At 44.4% G+C, this 22,843-nt stretch overlaps 1 protein-coding gene across 1 annotated transcript in view; it reads left to right on the top strand.

Annotated features, from left to right (window-relative positions):
* The window catches only part of LOC144507516 (semaphorin-3E-like), a 335,905-nt gene that overhangs the window by 244,521 nt on the left and 68,541 nt on the right, over nucleotides 1-22,843 (top strand). Inside the window, exon 9 of the mRNA XM_078234643.1 lies at nucleotides 4,824-4,938. Within this exon, the coding sequence (XP_078090769.1) occupies nucleotides 4,824-4,938 (115 nt within the window). The remainder of the gene's footprint in view (nucleotides 1-4,823; nucleotides 4,939-22,843) is intronic.

Raw genomic sequence — 22,843 nt, forward strand, 5'->3', positions numbered from 1 at the left:
AAGTAAATAGGAATAAGGAACCTTGGTTCGCAAGGGAGATTGTAACACTGATTAAGAGGAAGAGAGAGTTGTATGAAATGTACAGGCAGCAAGGAACAGATCAGATGCTCGAGGAGTATAAAAAGTGCAAGAAGCTACTTAAGAGGGAAATCAGGAGGGCTAAAAGAAGACATGAGGTTGCTTTGGCAGACAGGGTGAAGGAAAATCCAAAGACTTCGATAGGTATGTTAGGAGCAAAAGGATAGTGAGGGATAAAATTGGTCCTCTTGAAGACCAGAGTGGTAGACTGTGTATGGAACCAAAAGAGATGGGGGAGATACTAAATGGTTTTTTTGCATCCGTATATACTGAGGAAACGGGCATGGAGTCTACGGAAATAGGGCAAACAGGTAGGGAGGTCATGGAACCTTTACAGATTAAAGGAGAGGAGGTGCTCGCTGTCTTGAGGCAAATCAGAGTGGATAAATGCCCAGGACCAGGCAGTGTATTCCCACGGACCTTGAGGGAAGCTAGTGTTGAACTTGCAGGGGCCCTGGCAGACATATTTAAAATGTCAGTATTCACGGGGGAGGTGCCGGATGATTGGAGGGTGGCTCATGTTGTTCCGTTGTTTAAAAAAGGTTCCAAAAGAAATCCAGGAAATTATAGGCCAGTAAGTTTGACGTCGGTGGTGGGCAAGTTATTGGAAGGTGTGATAAGGGATAGGATCTACAAATATTTGGATAGACAGGGACTTATTAGGGAGAGTCAACATGGCTTTGTGCGTGGTAGGTCATGTCTGACCAATCTATTAGAGTTTTTCGAGGAGGTTACCAGGAAAGTGGATGAAGGGAAGGCGGTGGATGTTGTCTACCTGGATTTCAGCAAGGCCTTTGACAAGGTCCCTCATGGGAGGTTAGTTAGGAAGGTTCAGTCACTAGGTATACATGGGGAGGTAGTAAATTGGATTAGACACTGGCTCAATGGAAGAAGCCAGAGAGTGGTTGTGGAGGATTGCTTCTCTGAGTGGAGGCCTGTGACTAGTGGTGTGCCGCAGGGATCAGTGTTGGGTCAATTGTTGTTTGTCATCTATATCAATGATCTAGATGATAATGTGGTAAATTGGATCAGCAAGTTTGCTGATGATACAAAGATTGGAGGTGTAGTGGACAGTGAGGAAGGTTTTCAAAGCTTGCAGAGGGATTTGGACCAACTAGAAAAATGGGCTGAAAAGTGGCAAATGGAATTTAACGCAGACAAGTGTGAGATATTGCACATTGGAAGGACAAACCAAAGTAGAACATACAGGGTAAATGGTAGGACTCTGAAGAGTGCAGTTGAACAGAGGGATCTGGGAATACAGGTACAGAATTCCCTAAAAGTGACGTCACAGGTGGATAGGGTCGTAAAGAGTGCCTTTGGTACATTGGCCTTTATAAATCGGAGTATCGAGTATAAAAGTTGGAGTGTTATGGTAAGGTTATATAAGGCATTGGTGAGGCCGAATTTGGAGTATTGTGTACAGTTTTGGTCACCTAGTTACAGGAAGGATGTAAATAAGGTTGAAAGAGTGCAGAGAAGGTTCACAAGGATGTTGCCGGGACTTGAGAAGCTGAGTTACAGAGTGAGATTGAATAGGTTGGGACTTTATTCCCTGGAGCGTAGAAGATTGAGGGGAGATTTGATAGAGGTGTATAAGATTTTGATGGGTATAGATAGAGTGAATGCGAGCGGGCTTTTTCCGCTGAGGCTAGGGGAGAAAAAAGCCAGAGGGCATGGGTTAAGGGTGAAAGGAGAAAAGTTTAAAGGGGATATTAGGGGGGGCTTCTTCACGCAGAGAGTGGTGGGAGTGTGGAATGAGCTGCCGGATAAAGTGGTAAATGCAGGGTCACTTTTAACATTTAAGAAAAACTTGGACGTGTTCATGGATGAGAGGGGTGTGGAGGGATATGGTCCAAGTGCAGGTCAGTGGGACTCGGCAAAAAATGGTTCGGCACAGACAAAAAGGGCCAAAAGGCCTGTTTCTGAGCTGTAATTTTCTATGGTTCTATGATTCTATCTAAGCTATCACTTCTTAAAAAGAACTTAATAAACTATTTTAAACTATCTTATTTGTCTGTATGGGTAACTGTGGCTCATCAATCCAAAAGATCTTACACTAATTATTTGTTCAGCACCTTGAACATTATGGAATGTCGAAAGTCGTTTCAAAGCAACATTATAAAACAAAATACTACTCCAAGCCACGTATGGAGATGTCCAATCAGTTGACCAAAAGCTTGGGCAAAAAGGTAGGTTTTCAGAAATGCCTGAAATGGGGAAAGTGAGGTGGAGAGGCAGAGCATTCAGAAAGGAGATAAAATGCTTGGCAACTAATGATAGAGCAAGGTGAGGTTAGTGTGATGCCCTTTGACATCAAGGCTGCATTTGATCGAGTGTGGCATCAAGGAGCCCTAGCACAACTGGAACCAATGAGAATCAGGGGGAAACTCTCCACTGGTTGGAATCATACCTGGCACAAAGGAAGATGGTTGTAGTGGTTGGAGGTCAATCATCTCAGCTCCAGGACATCACTGCAGGAGTCCCTCAGGGTCGTGTCCGAGGCCCAGCCATCTTCAGCTGCTTCATCAATGACCTTCCCTCCATCATAATGTCAGAAGTGGAGATGTTCATCGATGATTGTACAATGTTCAACACCATTCATAACTTCTCAGATACTGGAGTGGTCCATGTCTAATTGCGGCAAGACCTGGAAAATATCCAGGCTTGGGCTGACAGGTGGCAAGTAACATTCATGCCACACAAGTGCCAGGCAGTGACCATCTTCAATAAGAGAGGACCAGAACCATCATCCCTCGACATTCTTGGAGGTTACCACTGACTAGAAACTGAACTGGACCAACTATATAAAGACCATGGCTACCAGAGCAGGTCAAAGGCTAGGAATCCTGCAGTGAGTAACCCACTTCCTGACTTCCCAAAGCCTATGCACCATCTACAAGACACAAGTTAACAGTGACAGAATACTCTCCACTTGCCTGGATGAGTGTGGCTCCAACAGCACTGAAGAAACTCAACACCATCCAGGACAAAGCAGCCCACTTGACTGCTACCCCTTCTGCAAACATTCAATTCCTCTACCACCAAGGAACAGTGGCAGCCGTGTGCACCATCTACAAGATGCATTGCAGGAACCCACCAAGTTTCTTTAGGCAGGACCTTCCAAACCCACGACCACAACCATCTGAAAGGACAAGAGCAGCAGAAACCTGGGAAAAGCACCCGCTGTAAGTTTCCCTCCAACTCTCTCACCATCCTGACTTGGAAACATATTGCCATTCCTTCACTGTCGCTGGGTCAAAATCCTGGAATTCCCTTCCTAACAGCACTGTGGGTGTACCTACACCTCAGAGACCGCAGCAGTTCAAGAAGGCAGCTCACCACCACCTTCTCAAAGGTGGTGGTGAGGGGATGGGCAGTAAATGCTGGCCTTGCCAGCAATGCCCACTTCCTGTCAATGAATAAAAAATAATTTGGATTGGGTCAAGTACAAGAAGCCAGCATTAGTGGAATACAGTTATATCAGAGCAGTTGCAGGGGATTACAGAGTTAGAGAGGGACAGGCCAGGGAGGTATTTGAAAACAAGGCTGACGATTTTAAAATCAGGATATTGTTTGACTGAGTCCCAGTGCAGGTCAGTGAGCACAGAGTACTGGGGTAATGGGACATCCAGACAAGCAATTGTGCATGTGCCTCAGTGAGCTTCGAATCATCGAATCCCTAGGCTGCTCTGAGAGAATGGAAACATCACCTTCCCTTCTCGTTTTTTTCTGCTTCAACACAACTGATTTCAGGCAGAATGACCAAATCTTTGAAACTAAATCTTAAAACTGTCTCCAATATTTATCAATGACACAAAATCAGATGATCTGGTCATTTTCACCTTGCTGTTGTTGGGATCTTGCTTTGCACATTATAGTCTGCTCAATTTCCTGTATTAAAACAGTGACTACATTTCTAAAGTACCTCATTGGCTGTAAAGTGCATTGAGACATCTGGAAGTTGAGAAAGGTGCTATAGAAATGCACATAATTTTCTAAATCTGGGGCCTGGTTTGCCTCTGAAAGAGGCACTGAAATTCGGAATTACTACAAAACCGCATTTGGAAATGTAGGAAATATCTAAATCTCCTTCCCCAATATTCTGGACACGAATGTTTGTTTTATTTGTAGCTATGGTAATGTCTGAAAGTTTTATTAGCTTGTCATCTACCCTTACGTTAAAATTCCATCTATGTAAAGCTCTACCCGAACTTCTCAGCAGACATATTCCTGCAGCAATGTCCGAAACATATTCCCTTCTTCAACTCTCAGAGTAGCTGCCCACTGGCACCTGTCCAAACGCTGGGAGATCAGAGCCAATCATTTCTTCTGCAAGACAAATAAACTAAGGACTTCTGTCAGAATTGCATCAGGAATCATTTCCCCAATAACTTCATTCTCTCCAGAAACCCAGAATTTGCTGGAAGTACATCTCCCTTGTAAGTATTTACGGTGAAGATCTCATATCGATAGCAGCAGAAACCAATCACCACTATCTGGATAGTTTATTCAACGCTGTGCTTTGTACAACTGATTGCAATGATAAATGGTTTTTGCTGAATTAATTAGCTTTTAATTCTGAACAGCTCCCTCCTTTATCAATGTAACGGCAGCATTTGTTAATTCACTTTTGATTCAAAACAATAATGAGCTTAATTGGAAGGATAAAAATAAATCATGTTGATGATTCCTTGACAAGTATATTGATGTGTTAATTTATTGATGCGTTTCTCTCTCCTCAGAATGACATTGGCGGGCAGCGAGTGCTGGTGAACAAGTGGAGCACATTCGTGAAAAGCAGGCTGCTCTGTTCAGTGATGGGACCCAATGGGATAGACACACATTTTGATGAAATGGGTAAATGTTGCACCACGATTACTGGCAACACAAATCAGGTGTAGACTCAGATAGCACAGAGTATCCACGGAGTAGTGGCAAAAGATCACTTTGAATAACTTTAATATTGAGTTTAATAAGAATGAGAATAGAGTGTGCATTTCAGTGTATTTAATGATCTCAGAATGTTCAAATGTGCTTAGCCAATGAAGTACTTTTCAAATGTAATTACTGCTGTAAAATAGGAACACAGTATGATAGGTAAAGGCAAGTGTCCCATATGGCTTTTTCACCACCCTACTAACATACTTTCCGTCTTCAGAGATGTGTGGACAAACACGCCAAGGTCCCTTTGTTGCACAGAACTTCCTAGTGTCCGACCATTCATTGAATACTTCCTTGTCAAAGTGAATGAGAAGACTTATATGAAGCAGACTGATTGTGGAGATCTGGAACATTGCTGCCAGTCTCTATCATTCAGAATAAGTGTACAGAAACTGGTTCAAAGGGCCAAATGGCCTACTTTGGCCAATCAGTATGCAGCAAACTCCCGCAGATAGCAAGGTATTAATTACCAGATAATCAGTTTTAGCAATCAGACATCACGATGAGCTGGGACACCAGCAGCATGCTAATGACGCTGATCTCTGCTCCACAGCTTTCAAACAGCAAGCAGAGACCTCAAATATAAGTTGCCAGTTTCAGCGAGGCTGATGTCTGGGGGGAACAATAGAATATAAACCATTAATCTCAACAAGCTACAGAATTAATTATAAAGTTATCAGCAGCAGCAGAAAACAGTGCTTCAGGAGTTAGTGTCTACATGTCACTAAAGCCAGTGGAAAAAGATTATAAAAAATAGCAGCAGGAGTAGGCCATTTGGCCCTTTGAACCAGTTCCTGTACACTTGTTCACTTATTCTGAAAGGTAGAGACTGGCAGCAATGTTCCAGATCTCCACAATCAGTCTGCTTCATTTAAGTCTCATCATTCACTTTGACAGGGAAGTATGCAATGAATAAATCACCAGGATGCTGCCTGGGATGGGACATTTAAGTTATGAAGAGAGGTTGGGTAGGCTTGGGTAGTTTTTGTTGGAGCAGAGAAGACTGAGGGGTGACCTGATGGAGGTGTACAAGATTATGAGGAGCATGGACAGAGTGGATAAGTAACGTAGAACATAGAACATTACAGCGCAGTACAGGCCCTTCGGCCCTTGATGTTGCGCCGACCAGTGGAACCAATCTAAAGCCCCTCTAATCTACACTATTCCAATATCATCCATATGCTTATCCAATGACCATTTAAATGCCCTTAACGTTGACGAGTCCACTACTGCTGCAGGCAGGGCATTCCACGCCCTTACTACTCTCTGAGTGAAGAACCTACCTCTGACATCTGTCCTATATCTATCACCCCTCAATTTAAAACTATGTCCCCTCGTGCTAGCCAACATCATCTGAGGAAAAAGGCTCTCACTATCCACCCTATCTAATCCTCTGATCATCTTGTATGCCTCGATTAAGTCACCTCTTAACCTTCTTCGCTCTAATGAAAACAACCTCAAGTCCCTCAGCCTTTCCTCATAAGACCTTCCCACCATACCAGGCAACATCCTAGTAAATCTCCTCTGCACCCATTCCAATGCTTCCACATCCTTCCTATAATGCGGCGACCAGAACTGTACGCAATACTCCAAGTGCGGCCGCACCAGAGTTTTGTACAGCTGCAACATGACCTCCTGGCACCGAAACTCAATCCCTCTACCAATAAAAGCTAACACTCCGTACGCCTTCTTAACAACCCTATCAACCTGAGTGCCAACTTTCAGGGATCTATGCACATGGACACCGAGATCTCTCTGCTCATCCACACTACCAAGTATCTTACCATAAGCCCAGTACTCTGTATCCCTGTTACTCTTTCCAAAGTGAATCACCTCATACTTTTCCACATTAAACTCCATTTGCCACGTCTCAGCCCAGCTCTGCAGCTTATCTATGTCCCTCTGTAACCTGCAACAACCTTCCGCACTGTCCACAACTCCACCGACTTTAGTGTCATCTGCAAATTTACTAACCCATCCTTCTACGCCCTCATCCAGGTCATTTATGAAAATGACAAACAGCAGTGGCCCCAAAACAGATCCTTGCGTTACACCAAGGAGCAGCTGTTCCCCTGAGTTGAACGGTCAGTCACAAGGGGGCATAAGTTCAAGGTGAGGTGCAGGAGGTTTGGGGGGATGTGAGAAAAACCATTTTTACCCAGAGGGTGGTGATGGTCTGGAATGCACTGCCTGGGAGGGTGGTGGAGGCGGGATGCCTCACATCATTTAAAAAGTATCTGGATGAACACTTGGTGCATCATAACATTCAGGGCTATGGGCCAAATGCTGGTAAATGGGATTAGTTGGCAAGTCAGGTGTTTCTCACATATTGGGGCAGTTCGATGAGCTGAAGAGCCTCTTCTGCGCTCTAGGTTCTGTGCTTCTGTGAAGACAATGGAGAGCACCAAATGCCAACCTTTCAGTTCAGGCCAAGGACAATTTCATTTTTTCTATTATTTGTTCATGGGATGTGGGCACCGCTGGCTGGGCCAGTAATTGTTGCCCATCCTGAGGGCATTTAAAAGTCAGCCAAATTGCTGTGGATTTGGAGTCACATGTAAGCCAGACCAGGTAAGGACGGCAGATTTCCTTCCCTAAAGGACAGTAATGAACCAGATGGGTATTTACAACAATCGACAATGGTTTCACGGTCATTAGACTTTTAATTCCAGATTTTTATTGAATTCAGATTTCACCATCTGCCGTGATGGGATTTGAACCCAAGCTCCCAGAGTATTGCCCTGGGTCTCTGGATTACCAGTCCAGTGACAATATCACTCTGCCACTGCCTCTCACATTAAGTAATAATATTATATTGAAGCAAAAATTCTCACTGACTCTTAACTTATTTTCTGAATCCAATACAGAGTTATCACAACAAATTATTTAATTGAATTTTAGAAGTTTGTTATGTGAGGAAGATTGGGTTCCAGGCATCTATTAAGAGCAATTCAGAATGTGCATTGAGTGATCAGTGATAGACTGAATCAAAAGTTCACTGTCGTGATGTGATACTAAATAATGGCAGTATCTGAATTACCAGCACCAGTCCTGTTTATTTCCAGCCTCTGGAGACACAGCTTCCTGTGACAAACTAGAATAAAGACACGCATGCAGGAAATGGCTCACTCACTAAAGAGCACAGGATGGCGTGCCAGGGGCTGCACCAGGCATGCCCAAAAATGAATTGTCAAACTTAGTGAAGCTACAATACAAAACAACTTGCATGTCAAACAGCAAGGGATGGACAGAGCTAAGTGATTCCACAACGAATGGATCTAAACTCTGCAATCCTGCCACATCCAGTCATAGGTAGTGGTGGACAATTCAACTCACTGGAGGAGGAGGCTCCACAAATACTGCCACATTCAATGATGGAGGAGCCCAGCACATCAATGCAAAAGATAAGGCTGAAGATTTACAACAGTTTTCAGCAAGAAATGTCGAGTGGATGATCTATCTCGGCCTCCTCCAGAGGTCCCCAGCATCAGTTTCATCCACTTCGATTCACTCTGGGCGATATCAAGAAATGGTTGGAGGCACTGGATACTGCAAAGGCAATGGATCTTGACAATATTCCAGCAATAGTACTGAAGATATGTGCTCCAGAACTTACCACACCCCAAGTCAAGCTGTTTTAGCACAGCCACAACATTGGCATCTACCCAACAATATGGAAAATTGCTCAGGTATGTCCTGTATACAAGGTGTGGAGATGCCGGTGTTGGGCTAGGGTGGGCACAGTAAGAAGTCTCACAACACCAAGTTAAAGTCCAATAGGTTTATTTGGTAACACAAGCTTTTGGAGCACTGCCCGTTTATCAGGAGCCACTCACCTGATGGAACAGGACAAATCCAACCTGGCTAATTACCGCCCAATTAGTCTACTCTCAAGCATCAGTAAAGTGATGGAAGGGGTCATCAACAGTGCTATCAAGCAGCACCTGCTCAGCAATAACCTGTTCAATGACGCCCAGTTTGGGTTCAGCCAGAGTCACTCAGCTCCTGACCTCAGTACAGCCTTGGTTCAAACAGGGACAAAAGAGCTGAATGCCAGAGGTGAAGTGAGAGTGACTAACCTTAACATCAAGGCAGCATTTTACCGAGTGTGGCATCAAGGAGCCCTAGCAAAACTGGAGTCAATGGGAATCGGGGGGAAACTCTCCACTGGTTGGAGTCATACCCGGTGCAAAGGAAGATAGTTGTGGTTGAGAACAATCATCTCAGCTCCAGGACATCTCTGCAGGAGTCCCTCAGGATAGTGTCCCTGGCCACGTTCAGCTGCTTCATCAATGACCTTCCTTCTTTTACTCACTGATTCCCCAGGGGTCGGGGCGTTTTGAGCCCAAGCAGGAATGACAACGGGAGCTCAAGATTCACCAAAACCCCGGAAGTTGCAGATCGCACTGGCTGATTGGTCTATAATTCGCTGTTTTCTCTCTACCTCCCTTTTTAAATAGTGGGGTTACATTAGCTACCCTCCAATCTGCAGGAACTATCCCAGAGTCTATAGAATCTTGGAAGAGATAACAAATAGGTTAGACCAAGGAGAGCCAATGGATATTATCTATCTTGACTTCCAAAAGGCCTTTGACAAGGTGCCTCACGGGAGACTGCTGAGTAAAATAAGGGCCCATGGTATTCGAGGCAAGGTACTAACATGGATTGACGATTGGCTGTCAGACAGAAGGCAGAGAGTTGGGATAAAAGGTTCTTTCTCAGAATGGCAACCGGTGACAAGTGGTGTCCCGCAGGGTTCAGTGTTGGGGCCACAGCTGTTCTCTTTATATATTAACGATCTCGATGACGGGACTGGGGGCATTCTGGCCAAGTTTGCCGATGATACAAAGATAGGTGGAGGGGCAGGTAGTATTGAGGAGGTGGGGAGGCTGCAGAAAGATTTAGACAGTTTAGGAGAGTGGTCCAAGAAGTGGCTGATGAAATTCAACGTGGGCAAGTGCGAGGTCTTGCACTTTGGAAAAAAGAATAGAGGCATGGACTATTTTCTAAACGGTGACAAAATTCATAATGCTAAAGTGCAAAGGGACTTGGGAGTCCTAGTCCAGGATTCTCTAAAGGTAAACTTGCAGGTTGAGTCCGTAATTAAGAAAGCAAATGTAATGTTGTCATTTATCTCAAGAGGCTTGGAATACAAAAGCAGGGATGTACTTCTGAGGCTTTATAAAGCACTGGTTAGGCCCCATTTGGAGTACTGTGAGCAATTTTGGGCCCCACACCTCAGGAAGGACATACTGGCACTGGAGCGGGTCCAGCGGAGATTCACACGGATGATCCCAGGACTGGTAGGCCTGACATACGATGAACGTCTGAGGATCGTGGGATTGTATTCATTGGAGTTTAGGAGGTTGAGGGGAGATCTAATAGAAACTTACAAGATAATGAACGGCTTAGATAGGATGGACGTAGGGAAGTTGTTTCCATTTTAGGGGAGACTAGGACGCGGGGGCACAGCCTTAGAATAAAAGGGAGTCACTTTAGAACAGAGATGAGGAGAAATTTCTTCAGCCAGAGAGTGGTAGGTCTGTGGAATTCATTGCCACAGAGGGCTGTGGAGGCCGAGACGTTAAGCGTCTTCAAGACAGAAATGGATAAATTCTTGATTTCTCGAGGAATTAAGGGCTATGGGGAGAGAGCGGGTAAATGGAGTTGAAATCAACCATGATTGAATGGTGGAGTGGACTCGATGGGCCGAATGGCCTTACTTCCGCTCCTATGTCTTATGGTCTTATGGTCTTAAGATGACCACCAATGCATCCATTATTTCTATGGCCACTTCCTTAAGTATTCTGAGATCCCATAACAGGCATGAACCTGATTTAAATACATTTTAATAGATTTAAAAATAATTAACACAACCCCTCTCAGTATATTCACTGACGTGACATCACATCGGCGCAATTTGCAACAGGTTCACCCAGATGTGAACCTTTCGTGGAGTTTCCTCTGGGCAAACTAATGATGCTCAAAACTTGGCTCTTGCTGCACTCCCCTGAGGAACCATTGCCCTCACTGGAATCCAAAATGGAAAACCGGTTTGTGAACCTGCACTACCTGCCTGAATCCTGTAGACTTTCTGGTGGTCACACATTCCCTCTCTGCCTGCACATTTCTAACCTGTGGTGTGACCACCTCCCTAAATGTGCCATCCACCTAATCCTCAGCATCACAGACGTTCCACTCAAGTGGAATAATAGGCAATCTAGTTGTGTGAGACTCCTTGGGGATGAGTGACCATGACATGGCAGAATTCCTCAACAAGATGGGGAGTGACAGAGTTGATTCTGAGATTAGGGTCTGAATCTTAATAAAGGAAGCTACAATGATTTTGCGAGTTGGCTATGATTGATGGGGAAATGTTATTTAAAGGGATGATGGTGGATAGGCAATGGGAAACATTCAAACACGACATGGGTGAACTGTAACAATTGTTTATTTCTGTCTGGCACAAAAGCAAAACTGGAAAGGTGGCCAAACCATGGAAAGAGGCATACAAATTGATCAGAAAGAACAGATTTAAGGATTGGAAGCAGTTCAGAATTCAGCAAAGGAGGACAAGGGGATTGATTAAGAAGTGGAAAATAGAGGACAAGAGTAAATTTGGGAGGGAACATAAAAACAGACTGTAACAATTTCTCTTGATATGTGAAGAGAAAAAGACAAATGTCTTACAGTCAGAAACAGGGGAATTTATAATGGGGAACAAAGAAATGGCTACCCAACTAAATACATACTTTGGTTCTGTCTTCATAAAGGAGGGCACAAATAACAAATACCAGAAATGTTGGGGGCAGGGTTTAGTGAGATGGAAGAATTGAAATAAATCAGTATTAGTAGAGAAATGGTGTTGAGGAAGTTGATGGAATTGAAGGCTGATAAATCCCCATCTACATCTCAGAGTACTTAAGGAAGTGGCTGTCGAAATAATGGATGCATTAGTGATCATCTTCCAAAATTCTATAGACTCTGGAACAGTTCCTACAGGCGGGAAGATAGCATAGAACATAGAACAGTACAGCACAGAACAGGCCCTTCGGCCCACAATGTTGTGCCGAGCTTTATCTGAAACCAAGATCAAGCTATCCCACTCCCTATCATCCTGGTGTGCTCCATGTGCCTATCCAATAACCGCTTCAATGTTCCTAAAGTGTCTGACTCCACTATCACTGCAGGCAGTCCATTCCACACCCCAACCACTCTCTGCGTGAAGAACCTACCTCTGATATCCTTCCTATATCTCCCACCATGAACCCTGTAGTTATGCCCCCTTGTAATAGCTCCATCCACCCGAGGAAATAGTCTTTGAACGTTCACTCTATCTATCCCCTTCATCATTTTATAAACCTCTATTAAGTCTCCCCTCAGCCTCCTCCGCTCCAGAGAGAACAGCCCTAGCTCCCTCAACCTTTCCTCATAAGACCTACCCTCCAAACCAGGCAGCATCCTGGTAAATCTCCTCTGCACTCTTTCCATCGCTTCCACATCCTTCTTATAGTGAGGTGACCAGAACTGCACACAATATTCCAAATGTGGTCTCACCAAGGTCCTGTACAGTTGCAGCATAACCCCACCTTATGTAATCCCACTATTTAAAAAGGGAGGTAGAGAATTATAGACCAAAGCCTGATGTCAATAGTGGGGAAAATGCTCTTACAAAGGATTTAATTCCAGAGCACTTGGAAAAAAGCAACAGGATTTGACAGAGGTGGGATCTTGATCAATTGGGCCAGTGGGCTGACGAATGACAAATAGGAGGTGATGCATTTTGGTAGATTGAACCAGGGCAGGACTTACTCAGTTAATGGTAGGACATTGGGGAGAGTTACATAACAAAGAGATCTAGAGGTACATGTTCATAGCTCTTTGAAAGTGGAGTCACAGGTGGACAGAGTGGTGAAGAAGACATTCGGCATGCTTGGTTTCATCGGTCAGAGCATTGAATACAGGAGTTAGAATGTCTTGTTGAAGTTGTACAAGACATTGGTAAGGCCACACTTGGAATACTGTGTGCAATTCTGGTCACCCTATTATAGAAAGGATATTATTAAACTGGAAAGAGTGCAGAAAAGATTTACTAGGATGCTACCGGGACTTGATGGATTGAGTTATAAGGAGAGGCTGGATAGACTGGAACTCTTTTCCTCTGGAGCTTAGAAGGTTGAGGGGTGAACTTATAGAGGTCTATAAAATAATGAGGGGCACAGATCAGCTAGATAGTCAATATCTTTTCCCAAAGGTAGGGCAGTCTAAAACTAGAGGGCATAGGTTTAAGGTGAGAGGGGAGAGATACAAAAGTGTCCAGAGGGGCAATTTTTTCACATGGAGGGTGGTAAGTATCTGGAACAAGCTGCCAGGGGTAGTAGTAGAGGCGAGTACAATTTTGTCTTTTAAAAAGCATTTAGATAGTTACATGGGTACGATGAGTATAGAGGGATATGGGCCAAATGCGGGCAATTGGGATTAGCTTAGGGGTTTTAAAAAAGAAAGGGCGGACAAGTTGGGCCGAAGGACCTGTTTCCATGCTGTAAACCTCTATGACTCTATGACCTTATGACAGAGTCAGCATGGATTTATGAAAGGGTTGGCAAATGCTTGACAAATTTACTGGAATTATTTGAGAATGTAACCAGTAGAGTTGATGAGGGGACTTTCAGAAGGCTTTCAGCAAAGTACCACATGAGATTAGCACGTAAAATTAAAGCGTATGGGATTGGGGGCAGTGTATTGAGGCGGATAGAAAACTGGTTGCCAGACAGGAATCAAAGAGTCCTAATAAATGGGTATTTTTTCTGTACGGCAGGCAGTGACTAGTGACCTACTGCAAGGATCGATGCTGGGACCCCAGCTATTCACTACATATAAATACTTTAGATTAGGGAACCAAATGAATATCTCCAGATTTGCAGATGACATAAAGCTGGATGGGAGGATGAGCTGTGAGGAGGATGCAAAGAAGCTTCAGTGTGATTTGGACCATTGAGTGAGTGGGCAAATGCATGGCGGATACAGTATAATGTGGATAAATGTGAGGTTATCCGCTTTGGTGGCAAAAACTAGAAGACAGATTATTATCTGAATGACTATAGATTGAGAGAGGGGAATATGCAACACGACCTGGGTGTTCTCATGCACCAGTCGCTGAAGGTAAGTGTGCAGGTGCTGCTGGCAGTAAAGAAGGCAAATAGTATGTTGGCTTTCATAGCGAGAGGATTCGAGAACAGGAGCAAGGATGCCTTACTGCAATTATACAGAGTCTGCGCGAGACCACATCTGGAACATTGTGTGCAGTTTAGGTCTCATCTAAAGAAAGATGTTCTTGCTATAGAGAGAGTACAGCGAAGATATACCAGAATGATTCCTGTGATGGTAGGACTGACATATGGGGAGAGATTGACTCAGTCGTGATTATTTTTGCTCGGGTTTAGAAGAATGAGGGGGGATCTCTGTGAAAATCTAACAGATCTAGACATGGTCGATGTAGGAAGGATGTTCTTGATGGTGGGGGTGTCCAGAACCAGGGTTCACAGTCTGAGGATACAGGGTAGAGCAGTTAGGACAGAGATGAGGAGAAATTTCTTCATCCAGAGAGTGGCGAGCCTGTGGAATTTGCTACCACAGAAAGTAGTTGAAACATTGTATGTTTTCAAGAAGGAGTTAGATAAAGCGCTTGGGGCAAAGGGGATCAAAGGATATGGGATGACAGTAAGAACAGGTTACCGAGTTGGATGATCAGCCATAATGGTCATTTATAATGAATGGCAGAGCAGCTGAATGGCCGACTATTTATATAAACTAGAACCTAATATAGACTTACTCACCAGTCAACTCCTTCTGTTGTTCCCATAATTTAGATACTTAAGAGTTATGTAAAACTTTTACAATTTTCTATTTTTCTCATAAAATCGAAAGTTAAACTCATTTGGAAACAAGGAAAGAAAAATTCACCAAGTACTGGAGACTGCTAAAAGAACGCTCAGATGGAGCATCTCTTGCTCCTCTGAACTGAACTCCCACAGGAACCAACTCTGCACTCCACCAGCTCCTTACTGTGTGTGTGGTTTGAAAAACCTGTCACTGATATAAAGCCTCGGATGAATCATTATCGAGTTGAGCTCCCTGCTCTACTCATTGGAACACTGCAGTGGGAGAATGGTGGAGAATTGAAATGACAGCTGACAGGAAGCTTGGGGTCGTACTGATGGACTGAATGAAGAGAAGATATTCCACAAAGGAGTCACCCAGTCTGCATTCGATCTCCCCAATGTAGAGGAGATCACATCATGAGCAGTGAATGTCAAGCCCTAAATTCACTTGGAGAGAATGTTTGAAGCCTTGGATGGTGAGAACAGAGGATGTAAAAGAGCAGCTGTTGCATCTGTCAGGAAGTAGCCTTAGGACAATCTCACATAGAACTTTCCTGGTGATGTCGCTGGTAAATAATGTTGAAACCAAAATGTTCAAAAGCTTTGCAGATGTTGCAGTGTCACTGGAACACCAATGTATCATGGCAGCAAGAGGCACAATAATGTCAACAAAACGAAGGAGATTGTCATCGACTGCAGGAAGCGTAGAGGAGAACATTCCCCTGTCTACATCATCGAGGACAAAGTGGAAAGGGCTGAGAGCTTCAGGTTTTTATGTGTCCAGGTCAAGAACATCCTGTCCTGGTCCCCCCCATGCCGACACTATAGTTAAGAAAGCCCTCCAACGTCTCAATTTTCTCAGAAGACGAAGGAAATTTGGCATGTCAGCTACGACTCTCAGCAACTTTTACAGATGCAGCATAGAAAGCATTCTTTCTGGTTGTATCACAGCTTGGTATGACTCCCACTCTGCCCAAGACCGCAAGAAATTACAAAAGGTCGTGAATGTAGCCCAATCCATTAAGCAAACCAGCCTCCCATCTATTGACTCTGTCCACACTTCCCACTGCCTCGGCAAAGCAGTCAGCATAATTAAGGATGCCAAGCACCCCGGACATTCTCTCTTCCACCTTCTTCCGTTGGGAAAAATTGACAAAAGTCTGAGGTCACATACCAACCGACTCGAGTACAGCTTCTTCCCTGCTGCTGTCAGACTTTTGAATGGACCTACCTTGCATTAAGTTGATCTTTCTCTCCACCTTAGCTATGACTGTAACACTACATTCTGCACTCTCTCCTTTCCTTCTCTATGAATGGTATGCTTTGTCTGGATAGCACACAAGGAACAATACTTTTCACTGTATGTTAATAAATGTGGCAATAATAAATCAAATCAAAAACATGGATCAGCACATACATCTTCCCAAGCAGTTACTATAGAAACATAGAAACATAGAAAATTACAGCACAAAACAGGCCCTTCGGCCCCACAAGTTGTGCCGAACATATCCCTACCTTTTAGGCCTACCTATAACCCTCCATCCTATTAAGTCCCATGTACTCATCCAGGAGTCTCTTAAAAGACCCTATTGAGTTTGCCTCCACCACCACTGACAGCAGCCGATTCCACTCGCCCACCACCCTCTGTGAAAAACTTCCCCCTAATATTTCCCCTGTACCTACTCCCCAGCACCTTAAACCTGTGTCCTCTCGTAGCAGCCATTTCCACCCTGGGAAAAAGCCTCTGAGAGTCCACCCGATCTATGCCTCTCAACAAGCTATATACCTCTATTAGGTCTCCTCTCATCCTATGTCTCTCCAAGGAGAAAAGACCGAGCTCCCTCAGCCTATCCTCATGAGGCATGCCACTTAATCCAGGCAACATCCTTGTAAATCTCCTCTGCACCCTTTCAATCTTTTCCACATCCTTCCTGTAATGAGGCGACCAGAACTGAGCACAGTACTCCAAGTGGGGTCTGACGAGGGTCTTATATAGCTGCATCATTATCCCCGGACTCCTAAACTCAATCCCTCGATTGATAAAGGCCAGCACACCATACGCCTTCTTAACCACCTCCTCCACCTGTGGGGCCGATTTTAGAATCCTATGGACCCGGACCCCAAGGTCCTTCTGATCCTCTACAGTACTTTTGAGACTTCTTACTGTGTTTACCCCAGTCCAACGCCAGCATCTCCACATCATGACTTCTATAATCAAGCCAGTTCTGTATCCATCTAGCCAGCCCAACCCGAATCCCATGTGATTTTAGTTTTTTGTACTAGTCTGCCAATGGGGCCTTGTCAAATGCCTTACTAAAGTCCATATAAACTACATCCACAGCCCTTCCCTCATCAATTATATGTCACCCCTTCAAAAACCCAATCAAGTTAGTGAGACATGACCTTCCCCGTACAAAACCATGCTGCCTGTCACTGACTAGTCCATTTTCTTCCAAATGTGCATATATCCTATCCCTCAGTACCTTCTCCAAAAGCTTCCCCACCACTTATAGAACGTAGAACATTACAGCACAGTACAGGCCCTTCGGCCCACGATGTTGCACCGACCAGTGAAACCAATCTAAAGCCCATCTAACCTACACTATTCCAATATCATCCATATGTTTATCCAATGACCCTTTAAATGCCCTGAACGTTGACAAGTCCACTACTGTTGCAGGCAGGGCATTCCACGCCCTTACTACTCTCTGAGTAAAGAACCTACCTCTGACATCTGTCCTATATCTATCACCTCTCAATTTAAAGCTATGTCCCCTCGTGCTAGCCATCACCATTCGAGGAAAAAGGCTCTCACTGTCCACCCTATCTAATCCTCTGATCATCTTGTATGCCTCGATTAAGTCACCTTCTTCTCTCTAACGAAAACAGCCTCAAGTCACTCAGCCTTTCCTCATAAGACCTTCCCACCATACCAGGCAACATCCTGGTAAATCTCCTCTGCACCCTTTCCAATGCTTCCACATCCTTCCTATAATGCGGCGACCAGAACTGTACGCAATACTCCAAGTGCGGCCGCACCAGAGTTTTGTACAGCTGCAACATGACATCATGGCTCCGAAACTCAATCCCTCTACCAATAAAAGCTAACACACTGTACACCTTCTTAACAACCCTATCAACCTGAGTGCCAACGTTCAGGGATCTATGCACATGGACACTGAGATCTCTCTGCTCATCCACACTACCAAGCATCTTACCATTAGCCCAGTACTCTGTATTCCTGTTACTCCTTCCAAAGTGAATCACCTCACACTTTTCCGCATTAAACTCCATTTACCACCTCTCAGCCCAGCTCTGCAGCTTATCTATGTCCCTCTGTAATCTGCCACTTCCCTCCGCACTGTCCACAACTCCACCGACTTTAGTGTCATCCGCAAATTTACTAACCCAGCCTTCTACGCCCTCATCCAGGTCATTTATAAAAATGACAAACAGCAGTGGCCCCAAAACAGATCCTTGTGGTACATCATTATGTCATGCTCACTGGCCTATAAAATCCTGGATTATCCCTGCTTCCTTTCTTAAACAAGGGAATAACATTGGCTATTCTCCAGTCCTCTGGAATCTCGCCTGTGGTCAAAGAGGATGTGAAGATATCTGTTAAGGCCCCAACTATTTCTCCTCTTGCCTCCTGCAGTAACCTGGAATAGATCCCGTCCGGTCCCAGGGACTTGTCTACCTCAATGCAATTTAGGGTACTCAACACTTCCTCCTTTGATATATTGACATTCTCTGGAGTGTTCACACATCTATCCCTGACCTCAACATCCGCCATGTCCTTCTTCTTGGTGAATACCAATACAAAGTACTCATTAAGGATCTCAGCCACTTCCTGTGGCTCCGCTCAGAGCTTCCCTCCATTGTCCTTGAACGGGCCTACTCTTTCTCTTGCTACCCTCTTGCTCCTAATACATGCATAAAAAGCCTTGGAGTTCTCCTTGATCCTTTATGTCGTGATTCAGCAATAATTTTGATGCTTACAGTACGTCTGGCTGCACAGGGAGGGATTCTGAGCTCATGAATCTTCACTTTGTGTGTTCTCTGCTCTGCTGCTTGTAAAGTGCTGAGCTAGTGAACACCAGGCAATTTTATAAGATTGGTGGGAAATCATTTTTTTATCACTCTGTGATATTGTCAGGCTGCTGCCTGTAATGGCCAGTTTCAGAATTCCATTAACCAAGCTTAAAAAATAAATTGCTGCTTTTTCAGCAAATCCAGTTCAGGTGTGTGAGGAGACTGAGACACAGGCAGAAAGCAAAGTACCTCTCAGAGAGGGACTCTCAAAATTGAGCAAACAAAGACATCAGTTGTGTTTACCTGAAGCAAGGTGGAGCTAAAAGATCTGAAGCATTTCCTTAATGAAAACAGAAAATGCCGGATAAACCCAGCAGATCTGACAGCATCTGAGGAGAGAGAAAGTTAACATTCCGAGCCCATATAACTCTTCAAAACTGAAAAGAGGTAGAAATGTGATGAATTATAGAGTTGGCGAGGGGATTGGAGGAGGTAGGAAAGAATAAACGGACAAGAGTTGGTCGGAGCTAAGGAGAAATTTGACAAAGTTGTCAAAGTTGACACAAGATAAAAGGGGTGTTAATGACAGCAATAAGGACAGAAGAAGGTGCTAATAGTAGCAAAAGATAAGATAGCAGACTGTTACTTGGAGAACAAGTGACAATGCTCAGCAAAAGTACAACTGAGAAACAAGTGACAGCTGGCCCTGTGAGCGGGTGGGGCAGGATATGTTGGAGCAAGTCAAGGGAACCAAACAAATAGAATGTCAGGGCTCAAAATGCACAGGAAAATCAGTCAAAGGTTGTTGAACACGATGTTGAGTCCGGAAGGTTGTAATTGGAAGGTGAGGTGTTGTTCTTTCAGTTTATGTCGGGCATCATTGGAGCATTGCCAATAAAAAAATATCAAAGTAATTCCTTTATTGTCATAAAACTGGGGAAGGGAAAAACTGCAGCTTTGATTCTTTGCTATTGCTGCAGACACATTGAAAAGTGCAATTACTTCAATAACTAACGTTTCTATCATCGAATGCGAAATTGTTAGAACAAACTATTTTCTGCTTTTAACAACTGGATTTCTTGGATAAGAGACCCTTTCTTCAGAAATACATTTCTAATTCATAGAAATCATAGAAACCCTACAGTGCAGAAGGAGGCCATTTGGCCCATCGAGTCTGCACCGACCACAATCCCACCCAGGCCCTACCCCCACATATTTTACCCACTAATCCCTCTAACGTATGCATCCCAGGACTCTAAGGGGCAATTTTTTAACCTGGCCAATCAACCTAACCCGCACATCTTTGGACTGTGGGAGGAAACCGGAGCACCCGGAGGAAACCCACGCAGACACGAGGAGAATGTGCAAACTCCGCACAGACAGTGACCCGAGCCGGGAACCGAACCCAGAACCCTGGAGCTGTGAAGCAGCAGTGCTAACCACTGTGCTACTGTGCCGCCCGTAATTAACAGGTTATAATTTTACTATACCCAGCACAGAGAAAATCCCATTCTCTCGCCACTCCCCCATGTTCAGTTTGAACTTTGGACATTTCACAACAACTATTCAAAGAACCAGTTATCTTAAAATATACCTGTCGATCAACCTTCAGACTATTATATTGCTACCTATCTCAACTCCTTAATCCATTGAAAGATAAATATTACTTCTGTTAACTTAGTTCAATAATTCTGGGGTAGGTGGGACCTCTACAAATGGGATGGTCTACACTTGAACCAAAGGGGTACCAATATCCTGGGGGGGAAATTTGCTGATGCTCTACGGGAAGGTTTAAACTAATTCAGCAGGGGGATGGGAACCTGAATTGTAGCTCTAGTGTACAGGAGGTTGAGAGTAGTAAGGTCATAGATAGAATGTTTCAAGGTCGCAGGAGTGTACTGGCAGGCAGGAAGGCGGTTTGAAGTGTGTATACTTCAACGCCAGGAGCATCCGGAATAAGGTGGGTGAACTTGCAGCATGGGTTGATACCTGGGACTTCGAAGTTGTGGCCATCTCGGAGACATGGATAGAGCAGGGACAGGAATGGTTGTTGCAGGTTCCGGGGTTTAGATGTTTCAGTAAGAGCAGGGAAGGTGGTAAAAGAGGGGGAGGTGTGGCATTGTTAGTCAAGGACAGTATTACGGTGGCAGAAAGGATGTTTAATGAGGACTCGTCTACTGAGGTAGTGTGGGCTGTGGTTAGAAACAGGAAAGGAGAAGTCACCCTGTTGGGAGTTTTCTATAGGCCTGCAAAAAGTTCCGGAGATGTAGAGGAAAGGATTGCAAAGATGATTCTGTATAGGAGCGAAAGTAACAGGATAGTTGTTAGGGGGACTTTAACTTTACAAATATTGACTGGAAAAGCCAAAGTTTGAGTACTTTAGAGGGGTCAGTTTTTGTCCAATGTGTGCAGGAGGGTTTCCTGACACACTATGTAGATAGGCCAACAAGAGGCGAGGCCACATTGGATTTGGTACTGGGTAATGAACCAGACCAGGTGTTAAATTTGGAGGTGGGTGAGCACTTTGGTGCCAGTAACCGCAATTTGGTTACGCTTACTTTAGCGATGGACAGGGATAGGTATATACCGAAGGGCAGGAGTTATAGCTGGGGGAAAGGAAATTATGATGCGATTAGGTGAGATTTAGGATGCATAAGTTGGGGAAGGAAACTGCAGGGGATGGGCACAATTGAAATGTGGAGCTTGTTCAAGGAACAGCTACTGTGAGTCCTTGATAAGTATGTACCTGTCAGGCAGGGAGGAAGTGGTCGAGTGAGGGAACCGTGGTTTACTAAAGAAGTTGAATCTCTTGTGAAGAGGAAGAAGGAGGCTTATGTTAAGATGAGACGTGAAGGCTCAGTTAGGGCGCTTGAGAGTTACAAGTTAGCCAGGAAGGACCTAAAGAGAGAGTTAAGAAGAGCCAGGAGGGGACATGAGAAGTCTTCGGCAGGTAGGATCAAGGAAAACCCTAAAGCTTTCTATAGGTATGTCAGGAATAAAAGAATGACTCGGGTAAGATTAGGGCCAGTCAAGGACAGGAGTGGGAAGTTGTGCGTGGAGTCTGAAGAGATAGGAGAGGCGCTAAATGAATATTTTTCGTCAATATTCACGCAGGAAAAAGACAATGTTGTCGAAGAGAATACTGAGATACAGGCTATTGGACTGGACGGGATTGAGGTTAATGAGGAGGAGGTGTTAGCAATTCTGAAAAGTGTGAAAATAGATAAGTCCCCTGGGCCGGATGGGATTTATCCTAGGATTCTCTGGGAGGCTAGGGAGGAGATTGCAGAGCCTTTGGCTTTGATCTTTATGTCGTCATTGTCTACAGCAATAGTGCCAGAAGACTGGAGGATAGCAAATGTTGTCCCCTTGTTCAAGAAGGGGAGTAGAGACAACCCTGGTAATTATAGACCAGTGAGCCTTACTTCTGTTATTTCTGTGGGCAAAGTTCTGGAAAGGATTATAAGTGATAGGAATTATAATCATCTAGAAAGGAATAATTTGATTAGGGATAAGGTTCCAAAAGAAATCCGGGAAATTATAGGCCAGTAATGTGGTGGGCAAGTTATTGGAAGGTGTGATAAGGGATAGGATCTACAAATATTTGGATAGACAGGGACTTATTAGGGAGAGTCAACATGGCTTTGTGCGTGGTAGGTCATGTTTGACCAATCTATTAGAGTTTTTCGAGGAGGTTACCAGGAAAGTGGATGAAGGGAAGGCGGTGGATGTTGTCTACCTGGATTTTAGCAAGGCCTTTGACAAGGTCCCTCATGGGAGGTTAGTTAGGAAGGTTCAGTCGCTAGGTATACATGGGGAGGTAGTAAATTGGATTAGACACTGGCTCAATGGAAGAAGCCAGAGAGTGGTTGTGGAGGATTGCTTTTCTGAGTGGAGGCCTGTGA

This window comes from Mustelus asterias, chromosome 19 (assembly GCF_964213995.1).
Source record: "Mustelus asterias chromosome 19, sMusAst1.hap1.1, whole genome shotgun sequence".
NCBI classification, from domain to species: Eukaryota; Metazoa; Chordata; class Chondrichthyes; order Carcharhiniformes; family Triakidae; genus Mustelus; species Mustelus asterias.